Source organism: Sphaeramia orbicularis, chromosome 5, assembly GCF_902148855.1.
Source record: "Sphaeramia orbicularis chromosome 5, fSphaOr1.1, whole genome shotgun sequence".
NCBI classification, from domain to species: domain Eukaryota; kingdom Metazoa; phylum Chordata; class Actinopteri; order Kurtiformes; family Apogonidae; genus Sphaeramia; species Sphaeramia orbicularis.
Genome location: NC_043961.1, coordinates 5,663,834 through 5,679,919, shown reverse-complemented (window position 1 = coordinate 5,679,919; position 16,086 = coordinate 5,663,834). Strand labels below are relative to the sequence as shown.

Here is a 16,086-nt window from a genome sequence, read left to right as displayed (position 1 = left end):
GTACACGACTGGACCAAGAACTGTGGATGAGTTAAAACAGAGAATTCAGGATGAAATTCACAGTATCCCAGCTGAGATGTTGCAACGGTCAATGAGGAATCTCAACAGCAGATTTCAAGAATGCATTCGTACAGGAGGACGCCATCTACAGGAAGTAATTTTAAAAAAATGAAAATTCCATCATTGTTTCTTAAATGGCATGTTTTAAGGTTTCAGTTGCTATGAATAAAATATTTTTCTTCCATCACTCTTGGTTTTATTGGATTGTTAAAAAGTTCCCGTTTTTTTGTGTCACCTTGTATTGTTATTTTACTGGTCCGACCCACTTCAGATCAAATCGGGGGGATGTGGCCCCTGAACTAAAATGACTTTGACACCCCTGTTTGTGTCTTGCAGGAAACGGTGGTTGCAGTCAACAGTGCAGTGCGGTCGGAGGCCAGGCTCGCTGCTCCTGCTTCCCAGGATTCTCACTGAAGACAAATGGGCGCACATGTGAAGGTAAGGGCTGCCACTCCTTCCTGTTGTGTTACCGCTGGCAGTAATTGGAGCGGCTCCCAAAGCTCGTACTTTATGTATCTGTCGCTTAAGCCGCATGAGGTAGCAAACGGCACAACGCCAACAACAAACAAACAAACAAACAAACACAGCCAACGCCACGACAAAACTGAAGAGCAACGGAGCATTTTGTCCATAGATGGAGAGGCTTTTTTAATTGGACGCAGTCACTCATGAAGAAGGAGAATGTAGGTCTTGTGATACTTAACAATGCGCCGACTGAATGGGCTCCTACTTCCTGGTGGTAGGGACCGTTGCCTGGAGCATGAGCCAACCATGGCCAATTACTGCGGTTTGTTGTAGGGTTTCAATAATCGAGCTGCTTGGTGTTTGAAATCTCAGTCTGTGGAGAAACATGGAACAACACTGCCTGTACCAATTCCCCTCATTCGAAACCACAAACACACCATTTCCTGTCGAGTGGGCTCAGTAAAGGAGGATTTAAGACTCTTTTTCTTGACTAAGCCAACACATATTACACTACTTTTTAAATATTGCAGGGGTGTCAAACTCATTTTAGTTCAGTTCCACATTCAGCCTAATTTGATCTCCAGTGGGCCGGACCAGTAAAATAATAAGAGTGAAAAAAGTAATATTATATTATGGTCAGGTTTACATCTACAGTTTCCTTAAAAATCTGAATAACATGAACAACTTGAACTGTCTTAAGAAAAACAAGTGCAATTTTAACAATATTCTGCCTCAGTTTATCAGTTTATCATTTACACATGTGCGTTACAATCGCACAAAACATTTAGTAACAGACAGAATATTGGTAAAATTGCATTTACTTTTCTTCAGACATTTCCATTTGTTAAGATTATTCATGTTTTTTGTAAAAGTATAATTTGGTAATGTAGCATTTTCATGTAATTTTACTTTTTTTACACCTAAAAAACAAAAGAAAATGTGGGGGACTTCTTACAAGTACCCCTGGGGGTACACGTACCGTCATTCATTTGAATTTTCATTTTATTTATTTGTTTAGACAGGGACAATGCACAATATACATTAACCTTAAAAAGGACAGATACAGTGTGCCAGGTTGTAGCACTAATGCTAATTTCCACCTGTAGTCTCTGGGCAGGCTGATGTTATCATTAATTAAACAGACGTTAATAACAACTAAAACATATAAAAGCAGTAAAAATGCATTTTCATAATTAATTCATTTGAGAGAATGTTCAAAATCAGGGGTCTCAAACATGTGGCCCGGGGGCCAGAGGTTCCAATCCGACCCCTGGGATGAATTTGCAAAGTGCAAAAATTCCACAGTCCAGGCTGTGGAACTCATTTTAGTTCAGGTTCCACATACAGACCAGTATGATCTACAGTCAAATAATAACAGCAGAAGAACCGACAAAAAAGAATGACTGCAGATTTTCTTCTCGGTTTGATATGAAAATAATATTACACTATGCCTATAAATAATGACAACTTCATTTATTGCACAAAATAACATTAAATTCTGAAAATGTTTACATTTCCAAACTATCCTGTAACAATAAAATGTAAATAACCTGAACAAATATGAACAACCTGAAATGTCTAAAGGAAATTCAGCACAGTTTTAACTCTTTTCTGCCTGTTCCTCAGTGTTTAGTGTCTTTGTAGATCTGATCCATAATGCACATGTAGAAATGATAAGTTGAGGCAGAATATTGTTATAATTGCACTTATTTTTCTTAATAAATTTTAGTTTTTCAGGTTATTCACATCTTTTTTGTTTGGATAGTTTATAAAAGTAAGTATTTTCATAATTTCGTGGGTTATTTTGCACTAAAGCAAAGACAAACATTTGGAGTTGTCGTTATTTATATGTTATTATGCTATTATTTTACTGGTTCGGCCCACTGCAGATCAAATCGGGTTGAATGTGGAACCTGAAAGAAAATGAGTTTGAGAGCCCTGTTGAGCCGCATTACGTAATAAATTCCCATTATGTAATAAAAGTTCAAAATGTAATAAGAATGTCACGTCATTTTGTGATAAAGCCGCAATATGTAATAAACCGACACATTTTGTAATAAACTAGCTCAATGCATTATGTAGCAAATTTTTTCGCATTATGTAGTAAGTTATTACAATTTGAGAAATTTATTACAAAATGCACTTGACCGTTTTTATTTTCAGGAAAATGTAATGTGTTAAATTAATCTTTAAACTGTGTGGTTAAAGTTCTGATGACATTACCTGTAGCTCCTGTGACTAATTTCTTCTAAATTGCTCTGAAATTATATTAATTTGAACTATTACATAATGAAGCATGTTATTACATTTTTTAAAATAAAAGTGTGTCAAGTGCATTTTGTAATAAACTTCTCAAATTGTAATAACTTACTACATAATGTGAAAAAATTTACTACATAATGCGTTGTAGTTTATTACAAAATGCGTCAGTTTATTACATAATGCGGCTTTATTACAAGATGACGTGACATTCTTATTACATTTTGAACTTTTATTACATAATGGGAATTTATTACATAATGCGGCTCAACAACCCCTGATCTAAAACACTGATTCACCAGTAAAACCCATAGAGTTGGATCAATGACAGTAGATGTAAACACTTGTTTTTATGTTCAGTTAATGATATTCTTGCAGAAAAAGTCACTTTTTATTCAGTTTTCTCTGTTTCTGGTATAATAATCCTCAACTTTACTCTGAGCTTTTATGAACATCTACATAATCATAAGATAAATACAGGAAAATAGCAGATTTTCACTGAAAAAAAAGCAAAGTAAAGAAGATAATATTACAATAAATGGTGATAAATCACTTGAGAATGGTTAAATCTGGAGAAAAACTCATTAGAGAGCTGCCATAAAAGTAGCTCTGGGTCTTTATGGGTTAAACACCGCTGAGGTTTAATTCACTGACCTGCATCCATCTGAGGATTCACACACTGGCTGTGGTTTTGTAAATTATTTTCCTCCGCCACGCCAAAATCTCCCTGGCTATGAGATGATTAAGCTGCTTGAACTGTTGCCCTGCTGTGGATTCGAGGTCTTTCGTAACATATAAAGTTATCAGATATAGTCACGGCCTCAGGAGAAGCTAAAGTATAGTCTTATGAAACTGACTGAAGTGTATGAAGCATAGGTCAAAATGTTGAAAAGGGTGAGCTAATGTAACGGCATCAGACGGTATCACGTTAGCCTGTTATCTCTATAGCTGTGGATGGAATGTTAACTTTGAGTCAGCTTTCGGGTTCGGTTGTTTTCTCAAATAATACGTTTCAGGATTAATGTTGACAGTCATTCATCTGAGACAGTCTGGAGATGTTTGCTAATGAAATACCACTGTTTTTATCCTCTTATCCCAAGCTAAACCCGACTAATGAACAGTATTTTAGCCAACGCGTGACTGAATCCGCCTCCTGATGGTCATTTGTGCTACAGCTGAGGTAGTCGAATTATCGTAGGTGTTGTGAGGACTGAGACTAAGAGGTTAGCGCCCTGAAAAAACAAGACTGTTTTTTAAATTAGTAGAATAGCCCCTGTGCACCAGCTCCGTGACGTACTGTAAATTCCGGACTATAAGCCGCTACTTTTTTCCCACGCTTTAAACACTGCGGGTTATACTCCGACGTGGCTTATACGACGATTTGACCTTATTGCTGCCACACCCCAGGGAAGAATCTGTCTATTGTTACCAGGTTTGCAGGAATGGATAACATTAACAACTTAACCTTTATAAAGTTAATATTAACACACACAAAAGGGGAACTTTTAAGGAAAAATAGTAAACCTTCAAATGTTAATATTGTTTCACAAATATACAAAACAAAACTCTGAATGAAAACACCCAATAAAGCTCTCCAGAGACCATCTTAAATTTAAAGCATCTCAGAATTAATGCCCACATCATGCGTAACGTTAAATGAAAATGATATTACAACAGACGTAACTACTTGTTTTTAATCTTTATATGAGGGACCTGGTAGGGATGTCAGGTCATGTGCTAGACTGGTTCTCCTCTTACCTGACCGGCAGAAGCTTCACTGTGTCAATAAACAACTTCCAATCTGACTCAACGGATCTACTGTGTGGTGTGCCCCAAGGCTCTGTCCTGGGACCAGTCCTATTCTTACTCTATGTCCTCCCACTTGGCCACATTATCCGACAGTACAGTGATGTCTCCTATCATCTATTCGCGGATGACATCCAGATATACTGCTCCTTTAACTCCTCTGAGCCCCACAAACTGAGTTCCTTAATCAACTGCTTGTCAGAGCTGAAGCAGTGGCTAAATGATAACAGCCTCCAGCTGAACTCCAGCAAAACTGAGACCCTCATCATTGCCCCGGATAGTGCAATCCCAGGGATCAAACATCACCTTGGAGACCTGAGTTCCTCGGTAAAGACAAAACTGAGGAATCTGGGTGTCATCTTTGACCAGGACATGTCTTTAGAATTCTACTCCAAACACCTAGTCAAAAACTGTTTCTTCCACCTACGCAACATCTCCAAACTCAGATCTATGGTGTCCACAAATGAGCTCGAGATGATCGTTCACACTTTCGTATCTTCTCGCTTAGACTACTGCAACAGCCTGTTTACATGCTTAAACAAGAAGGAGCTGGCCCGTCTACAGTTTGTCCAGAACTCTGCTGCCAGGCTCCTGACCCGCACAAACAGGAGAACCCACATCACTCCCATCCTTAAATCTCTCCACTGGCTCCCTGTTCTATATCGTCTTCATTTCAAAATTCTTGTGCTAACTTTCCGGGCCCTACATGGCCAGGCCCCTGCATACATTGCTTCCCTGATCCAGCCCTACAGCTCGACTCGTAGCTTGAGGTCTTCAGGACAGCACCTGCTGATGGTTCCACGGACCTGTTTTAGCACACGCGGTGACAGGTCTTTTAAAGCTGTGGCACCACGTCTATGGAATGACCTGCCTCTACACCTACGGTCCATGGACTCTGTAGAGAGCTTTAAGAAACACCTCAAAACCCTCCTGTTCAAAAAGGCTTTTTAGTCTCCCACCTGACCCAGGACCACCACAGACTGATTACACTCTATGTATTCACCATAACGTACTCCATGTGTCATCCCCCCCCCAGTCTCTCTATATCTCTATCGCTCTCTCTTTTCTCCTCCTTTACTCTCTCTCTCTCTCTTTAACCCCAACTGGTCAAGGCAGACAGCCATCCTTCAGGAGTCTGGGTCTGCTCCAGGTTTCTGCTGTTAAAGGGAAGTTTTTCCTCGCCACTGTCACCAATCACAAGTGTTTGCCCCTGAAGGGTTCTGTTGGGTCTCTGTAAACTTAATTTGATTCTGATTTGAATTGATAAAGCACTTTGTGACTCTGTCTGTGAAAAGTGCTCTATAAATAAAATTTACTTTACTTACTTACTTTACTTTATATTTTAAAATAAATTAAAAGTCCTACTCTAACGAAAAACAAAAATTTGTTCACTTTCAAGTGTCTTTCAAGTCATTTTAAGTTCGTAAATCCACAGCCGGCGCAAAAGCAAGTCAATCCCGTATCGGCACGAATCCAAAGGAAACCCCGATAAGTCCACCGACAAAAAAAAAAGAAAGAGAAAATGTTCTTTTATTACTATCCTTTTATTGCCTCGTTTTTTGTCTTTTGTTTTTTAATCATCATATTAACAACGAATCAACCTATAGATATGACAGCAAGCTCACACATATCACACCCATTTACATACAGGGAAGAATTTCATTTGAACTCAAAGAAAACCTTTATCCAATTACCGTCCAGTTTTGACGCAATGAAAAAAAGGTTCCACTCGGTCCCATAGACTCCCATAGAAGCCAGGCTTCAACGGGGAAATGCACTGACCATAGATCGTATGAGGAAACAGCGCAACGGGAATGTATGAGAAGTGAACAACATGGAGTCTGATGATTTGTGATAAAGCTGATTCTGAACGAACTCGTCTGTGAGATGAACGTGTTTTAACACATGTGTAGTCAATGAAATGTCAACACAACCGAACATATTTAACCATTTAATTTTGGTAATGACAGGGGAAGCCGGGCTTCTCTTGCAGTCTATGAGAAATCGCCACTGGTGGACACCCGCGGCTTATAAACCGGCGCGGCTTATACATGTACAAAACTGATTTTCTTTCTAAAATTAGGGTCTGCGGCTTATATTCAGGTGCGGTCTATAGTCCGGAATTTACGGTACTTCCGATCTCGGCGAGTCAGTTTCCGGTGAATTTCTTGCTCCAGTCGCAACAGTGGGAAAATGGACGGACGGAAAAACTTGATTGCTTCAACTTTCAGAAAAAGGAGTAAATCTAATTTGAGGGAAACTTTAAAGGTGCGGGAGACTTTTGTGACCAATTTTTCATCAAATCTGTCAAACCTCAGTCATATCCTCAGTATCATGAATCTGTAAGTCTGTCTGTCATTACTCACCTGAATCTCTTGCATTACAGTGAACAGTTTCTTAGTTCCATCCACCAGAAACAAACCATGTGTTTACAAACAGAGCCGGGAGGGAACTCGGGCATCTGAGGAATTTTGTCGCGACGTGCATTGTGGGAAAGGGAGGTTCGCGTAGCTGCCTAGCAGGAGCTAGACATGACGTGGAAACGGCAGGAGCTCCCTTCCCTCTATGCCAGTGTTTTTCAACCTTGGGGTCGGGAGCCCACGTGGGGTCGCCTGGAATTCAAATGGGGTCACCTGGAATTTGGTCACAAAAGTCTCCCATACCTTCAAGTACTAGAGAATGGTGTGTGGCTCCAATGAACATTACTGAGTGCTACTTTACATCAGATAAATTGAATTCGAATGAAAAATCCAAAACTATTCTAACCTTGGCTATTATTGCAACTCGATCCGGTACAAAGTGGTACACAGTAATGTTCACTGGAGCCACCCACCGTTCTCTAGAACTTAAAGGGCTCATATTTCTCTAAACCCACTTTTATTTGTCTGTGGTTCATTTATTTGTGTATTTGGACCCTAATTCATAAAGTTTGAATTTGAACCCTCCAGGTGCTGCAAAACTATATTTATATTCATTTGGGCAGTGGATCAATGACAGTGGATGGACACACTGGGTTTATGTTCAGTTGATGATATATTTTACTGAAAAAGTCACTTTTTCGGCAGGTTTCTCTGTTTTTTAATAGATGTTTATGTTTATGCATTTGGCAGACGCTTTTTTCCAAAGCGACAATAATAATATAATATAATATAATATAATATAATAATCCTCAACTTTAATCTGATCTTTTATGAACATCTACATTATCAATGAATGAAACGTAAAAAAAAATACATGATTTATACTGACAAAATGACAAAAAAAAAAGGGGATAATATAAATAAATGGTGATAAATCATTTAAGAAAGGTTAAATAGAGAGAAAATTTCATTTGGGAACTGACATAAAAGTAGCACTGGGTCTTTATGGGTTAATAAGATCAGACTAGATTAAAATACTGAGATGTTTTCAGCTTTTGTTTGCTCAAACCAGCAAAACTTGACTAAAATGTACACTTTCAACAGTAAAATAATGTTGGAATGACAGGAGAAACCCCCTCACAGCCAAGGCATTCTCCAATGGAAACATCCATCACATAGATCGAACATTGATATTAAAGCTCTTCCCTGGAGACGCTGTAATTGCTACCACACCAAAGCTCCGTTCCTGTGGACGTCCTTATGCGCCATTTGTTGCTATAGTTTGTAAATTGATCCATGAATTTGCAACAGGGCTCAAAGTTGGAAGCAATTTTCCTTTGTTAAAATGTGATATATGGTCCATCCCTGGAACTCAATACACAGCAGCATAATAAGTGTGGACCCCACCCCCACCCCCCCACCCTCCATACACCACACTGTTGGCTGCATCTTTACAGAGACAGACAGTGGTATGAAAATGAGTTTGTATTTATGCTTTCTCTCAGATCACATGCTGCTTAACCCTTAGTGGTCTGAGCCTATTTTGGCCGTTTTTCAGTACTTTTGATTTTGCCTTTATATATATATATATATATATATATATATATAAAAAAAAAAAAGTTTACTATACCCATGTTTGGTATCTTTTTTTTTTTTTTTTTCAGCACAACTTCATCTAATAAAATAAGTAATAAAATGAACAAAAACAGCCAGAGTGATCAATAAAATGAACAAAAATGAATAATAAAGGAATTAACCAATGGAGTTGGATCAATGACAGTGGATGGACGCACTGGTTTTTACATTCTGTTTTTGATATCTTGACTGAAAAAATCACTTTTTCTTCAGTTTTCTCTGTTTCTGATATAATAGCCCTTAACTGTAATCTGAGTTTTCATGAACATCTACATGATCAGTGAATGAAATATAGGGAAATACTTCATTTTCATTTAAAAATGCAAAATTCAGAACATAATATTAGGAAAAAATTATTTGGGAAGTGCCACAAAAGTAGTGGAAAATGATTTTTCATTGAAAAAAACACAAAATACAGAGGATGATATTATAATAAATGGAGATAAATCACTTAACCCTGAGTGGTCTGAGCCTATTTTGGCTGTTTTTGAATACTTTTGATTTTGCCTTTCTATCTATCTATCTATCTATCTATCTATCTATCTATCTATCTATCTATCTATCTATCTATCTATCTATCTATCTATCTATCTATCTATCTATCTATCTATCTATCTATCTATCTATCTATCTATCTATCTATCTATCTATCTATCTATCTATCTATAGGTATATATAGGTAGACTTTTGTGACCAATTATTCATCAAATATATGTTTACTATACCTATGTTGGCATCTTTTTTTTTCAGCACAACTTCATCTCATAAAGTAAGCAATAAAATGAACAACAACAGCCAGAGGGATCAAAAAAATAAACAAAAAAGAATAATTAATCAACAAAATAATCACTAACATAGACAAAATAAACCAGAAACTGAACAAAATGGAAGAAAAAACAGGAATTAACCGATGGAGTTGGATCATTGACAGTGGATGGACACATTTATTTTTACGTTCTGTTATTGATATCTTTACTGAAAAAGTCACTTTTTCTTCATTTTTCTCTGTTTCTGATATAATAACCCTTAACTGTAATCTGAGTTTTTATGAACATCTACATGATAGGTGAATTAAATATAGGGAAATACTTCATTTTCACTTAAAAATGCAAAATTCAGAAAATAATATTAAGAAAAATTTATTTGGGAAGTGCCACAAAAGTAGTGGAAAATGATTTTTCATTGAAAAAAACACAAAATACAGAGGATGATATTATAATAAATGGAGATAAATCACTTAACCCTGAGTGGTCTGAGCCTATTTTGGCCATTTTTGTGTATTTTTGATTTTGCCTTTATTTACTATATAAAAAAAACACTTTACTATACCCATATTTGGTGTCTTTTTTTTTTTTTTCAGCACAACTTCATCTTTGTCATCTGCCTATTATTTTTTCACTTTAACCTACTATAAAAACACAAAAGGACAAAAAAACACAAAAAATATAAAATCCAATTTGAAAAATGTATATGATTTATTGCATAAATAACACAAAGATGCTTAATGAACCTTTTCAGTGACTTTAAAAGTGAATATTGGTTCCAAATATTAGGTAAATAAAATCCAAATTGTAATAAATTAAAACTATACTCAAATATTTGACATAAAAGCAGATCTTTACATAGGGTTTTTCTCGGGGTTAGGGTTAGATGTGTGTTAGCGTCGGCACTGACCCATTTTAAGTTTTAAACGCATAAATGAACCACATAAAATTTGTTTATTGCATCAAGGCTTTTTGAAATTGTCAGGAACCTCTTTTTCAACAAAATATTACATATTACATGATCAAAAACAAATTAATTTTAGCAACCAAAAAAAAAAAAAAGTCTGTTTTGAATGTCTGGGGTCAGCAGAAATTTGTGATGTTAAAACGGGGTCACGAGCCAAAAAAGGTCAGAAACCACTGGGTTAAAGCGTGAGGGGGAGGGGGGGGTGATGACGCTGTGGGCGTATTCGTCCCCCAGACTGTCTGTCCGGGTTTTGCTTATTTAATCAGTCTTTGAGTCAGCAGACGGGGTAATACATCTACATATAAGAGTTAGTGTTTCCCTTCCTATCACTTTGTTCGGTAAGCAGACCGAGGACTTTCTTTTCTAAAGTGTTTCCACATGTGAACACGTGGGTGGGCAGCGTTTGGTTTAGACTGGAATGGAGCGTGTGAGGGGATACATGAGGATCTGACAGAGATGGAAGCAGACTGTGAAATAAACTGTGGAGAGTTTGAATAGTTCCTGTGTTGAACATGTATCATGTAAGTCTGAGAAAACACAGTGGAAGCATTAACACCTAGGATGTTTGCAGTCATGTCATCTGGAATTTATTTAAGCAAATCTAAGCACGTTTATCAGAATTACTGGTGTGACTGGGATATTAACCCTTCATAGAAACAGTCTGATGTTCAGAATTTCAGCCTAACACTGTAAAAAAAAAAAGTAAAAAAAAAAAACGGTAATATTACGGCAGCTGGGGCGCCACGAAAATACTGTTAAATAACGGAAAATAACCATCTCATAAAAATATGTTAATTTTCCATAATTAAAATACAGTTTTTTGCCCTAAATTTACATGAGATTTTGCAGATTTTTTTTGACTTTTTAATGTTTAAAGAATATTTACATGTATTAAAACAATCAAATTATCTAAGCACTTTTTTTTTTATCAGAATTACTGGTGTGACTGGGATATTAACCCTTTATAGTTCACTCATAGAAACAGTCTGATGTTCAGAATTTCAACCTCACACTGTAAAAAAAAAAAAAAACATAAAAAATTGGTAATATTACGGCAGCTGGGGCGCCAAAAAAATACTGTTAAATAACGGAAAATAACCATCTCATAAAAATACTGTAATTTTCCATAATTAAAATACAGTTTTTTCCCTAATTTACATGAGATTTTGCATATTTTTTTGACTTTTTAATGTTTAATAAAGAATATTTACATGTATTAAAAAAATCAAATTATCTAAGCACTTTTATCAGAATTACTGGTGTGACTGGGATATTAACCCTTTATAGTTCACACATAGAAACAGTCTGATGTTCAGAATTTCAACCTCACACTGAAAAAAAAAAGAGGTAATATTACGGCAGCTGGGGCGCCAAAAAAATACTGTTGAATAACGGAAAATAACCATCTCATAAAAATACTGTAATTTTCCACGTCGTGGTTTTTCAGCCAGTAACTGCCAGTATCCTCTTTTTTCCGCATTATTTTTATTGGTGTTTAAGTTTTATATTGAAAGGTACACAAAGTAAATAATAATATACATAAGGAACATGAATCAAAACAACAAACACTCATACACACACCCATTCACACCATGTAGACTTGCACCAAATGATATACGCTGTAAAAAAATAAATAAATAAATAACATAAAAAAAGATATTATTCAGGCAGCTGGGGCGCCAAGAAAAATACTGGAAAATAACGGAAAATAACCATCTCATAAAAATACGGTAATTTTCCATAATTAAAATACAGTTTTTTGCCCTAAATTTACATGAGATTTTGCATTTTTTTAAATTAATTTTTTAGTGTTTAATGAAGAATATTTACATGTATTAAAACAATCAAATTATCTAAGCACTTTTTTTTTATCAGAATTACTGGTGTGACTGGGATATTAACCCTTTATAGTTCACTCATAGAAACAGTCTGATGTTCAGAATTTCAACCTCACACTGTAAAAAAAAAAAAAAACATAAAAAATTGGTAATATTACGGCAGCTGGGGCGCCAAAAAAATACTGTTAAATAACGGAAAATAACCATCTCATAAAAATACTGTAATTTTCCATAATTAAAATACAGTTTTTTCCCTAATTTACATGAGATTTTGCATATTTTTTTGACTTTTTAATGTTTAATAAAGAATATTTACATGTATTAAAAAAATCAAATTATCTAAGCACTTTTATCAGAATTACTGGTGTGACTGGGATATTAACCCTTTATAGTTCACACATAGAAACAGTCTGATGTTCAGAATTTCAACCTCACACTGTAAAAAAAAAAAAGGTAATATTACGGCAGCTGGGGCGCCAAAAAAATACTGTTGAATAACGGAAAATAACCATCTCATAAAAATACTGTAATTTTCCACGTCGTGGTTTTTCAGCCAGTAACTGCCAGTATCCTCTTTTTTCCGCATTATTTTTATTGGTGTTTAAGTTTTATATTGAAAGGTACACAAAGTAAATAATAATATACATAAGGAACATGAATCAAAACAACAAACACTCATACACACACCCATTCACACCATGTAGACTTGCACCAAATGATATACGCTGTAAAAAATAAATAAATAAATAAATAACATAAAAAAAGATATTATTCAGGTAGCTGGGGCGCCAAGAAAAATACTGGAAAATAACGGAAAATAACCATCTCATAAAAATACGGTAATTTTCCATAATTAAAATACAGTTTTTTGCCCTAAATTTACATGAGATTTTGCATTTTTTTAAATTAACTTTTTAATGTTTAATGAAGAATATTTACATGTATTAAAACAAGCACTTTTTATCAGAATTACTGGTGTGACTGGGATATTAACCCTTTATAGTTCACTCATAGAAACAGTTTGATGTTCAGAATTTCAACCTCACACTGTAAAAAAAAAAAAAAAAAAAAAAGTAAAAAAAACCCGGTAATATTACGGCAGCTGGGGCGCCAAAAAAATACTGTTAAATAACGGAAAATAACCATCTCATAAAAATACTGTAATTTTCCATAATTAAAATACACTTTTTGCCCTAATTTACATGAGATTTTGCATATTTTTTGACTTTTTAATGTTTAATAAAGAATATTTACATGTATTAAAACAATCAAATGACCTAGAAATATATATATATATATATATATATATATATATATATATATATAAATAATTTTCAGTGAGACTAAGTTGTACAATCCACTGATTAAAACTGTATTTGGACAGTTTATCAGTGCTTATACATGTTATACATTCAAAAAAATACATTTATTCAACATTTTTGTTGTGAAACTTCCCGTAATTACACAAGATATTTGTCAATTAACAAACAAGTCTGGTTAAACTAACAGAACAAATACTTTATGGTTAATTGTCAGTAATTTTATCTCGTTTTATTTATTTATTTATTTATTTTTTTACAGTATTAAACTTTAAATTAACAGTTTATTCTCATAAATAGAAAAGAAATATTTGTGAAAGTGATACATTTGCAAATGTATTTTAACTGTATTTTTCTGTGAAAAAAAAATCTTTTAAAAAATGGAAATTTTATGGTTATTCACCGGTACAGATTTTTCATGTTATTTTACATTTGACGTGTAAAATCACAGTCCATTTTTGTCATTTCATTGATAGTTTCCTGTATCTTAAAACTACAGGAAAAATCTTTGAAATAAACAGTGAAAATTCAGTTAAATTACAGATTTTTTTTTTTACAGTGCAGTGTGTTATTGGATGACATAACAAGATTTTACTTTTTTTTTTTTTTAATCAATTTTTTATTTATTTTCATTGTGCATCTCTAAAAGTACAATACAAAAACCAAGAAAGAAATTCACATTTTATGATGAAAGATTTTGTGACACACAGAGTATAAACCCCACCCCCCCAGAACCAGTGGTAACCCCCATACCAACCCAACCTGGATCTCAAAATACGAAAACAAGACTTTACTTTTGTGGAATTTTTCAACATTTTTTATTGTCATGTAGAAAATCAAGGTAAATGAAGTTATCGTATGTGGCAAAAAAATAAAAAATAAAAAATACAAGAAGTACGGAAGTGTATTGCATTCACACAAAAAATAAAATTCGGCTCTGTTTTTCCGAATTAACGAGATAATTATCTTGTAATTATGACAAAAAATAAGTAAAAAAAAAAAATTCAAAAAATTCAGCTCTGTTTTTCTGAATTAACGATATACTGTTTTCTGAAAAAAAAATTAAATTTGGATCTGTTTTTACGAGATAATTGTCTGGTTAATTCAGAAAAACAGAGCCAAATTTTTTTTTTTTCAGAAAACAGTATCTTGTTAATTCAGAAAAACAGAGCCGTTTTTGTTGTTTTTAAAGTTTTGCGCAGATGTCCGATGGAAAAGCGACCATAGACTGTATAAAAGAAACTGATGAGGCCGTTATAACACCACCCATTGGTTTTAGCTAGCTTGTTTTTTTGCTGCCAAAAATGGTAATGATAACATAAAAGGGTAGAAGAAGTGGAAGAAGAATCCCACAATTCCTTGCATTCCAACCTTAACTTCATCAGCATCAACATGACAGCCTGGATTTTCTACCTTACGTCATAACTTGCTAATACAGTCTACTCTCGTTATACCGCCAACTTCCGGTCACGGCCAAATTGGCGGTATTGCGAAAATGGCGTTACAACGGGTTGCGTCCATAATGTGCATGTCTTTACTATATGATGTCTATGCTGCCTCCGTTAACCCGTTCTAATTGCGTTTCTAAATAAATCTTGATTCTGTTATGTTGTAAGGGATCATTTAAAGTGGCGAAACATTTTAAACATTATTATACCGTGTCGGGAAATGACACCCCATCATCTTGAGGCTTTGGCTTAATCCCACGTCCTCTTCCCGACATCCTGACCTACTGAGTGTTCTGCGATAAATGAACGGTGGCCGTTCCGTAGACCTACTCGTAGCTTGTCGCGATCAGCGTCTGGCGCGTTTGTTTCAGTGCATTGTTAAAATTTATGTGTACTCGATGGCAATCACGCTGGCGGTATAACGGTCGGGAAATCAATGGTATAAGTGTTGTTTGTGCATGGAACTGGGCTGGCGGATGGCGATAGGCGGAAATGGCGGTAGCTAATGGAATAACGCATTGGGGATTTTTGTGCAATGGTTTTGGTCGGCGGTGAGTGAAAATGGCGGTATAACGGCGGGCGGTTTAACGAGAGTAGACTGTATTTGTGAACTTTAACCCTTTCATGCATTGTGGTCACTCCAGTGGACAGTTCTTCTCCAGCTGTTCTCTTGTATATTCATAGGTTTTGTTGTTTTAGTTCCATATGAGCCAACACAGTGGACACTTATGCAACATCCCATAATACACTGCAATTCATGCCATTACTATAACTGTGCTGTTCTTGATAAACCTGATCTGCAGTAACATGTTTAAGTGTAAATCAGTTGTTATTTGTTGGACAAAAAGAGTTGTTTTTTGCATATTATATGAGGTAATAACTAACATTAGAATTTGTTAAAATGTGAGAAAACATCCAATTAGCAGCCTTAAAAATGTTTTCATTTCATTGTTTTCATTTTACTTTCTGATATTAGGTTTGAAATACATATTTCTTTACTTCAAAAATTAAATGCATGGACATTTTTGTAACTCCATGAAAAAAAAAAAAAAAACTCGATCGCAATTTTTTTTTTATGCCTAAAGAGGTATAAAAAACTCCAGAAAAAAAAAAAAAATCTTGACTAAGGTTCTCATAAGTCATGCATGAAAGGGTTAAATCAAAC

General features: G+C 35.0%; 1 protein-coding gene across 1 annotated transcript in view; it reads left to right on the top strand.

Moving 5' to 3' along the window:
* The window catches only part of fbln2 (fibulin 2), a 124,242-nt gene that overhangs the window by 26,042 nt on the left and 82,114 nt on the right, over positions 1 to 16,086 (top strand). Inside the window, exon 6 of the mRNA XM_030135203.1 lies at positions 397 to 498. Coding sequence (XP_029991063.1) covers positions 397 to 498 — 102 coding nt within the window. The remainder of the gene's footprint in view (positions 1 to 396; positions 499 to 16,086) is intronic.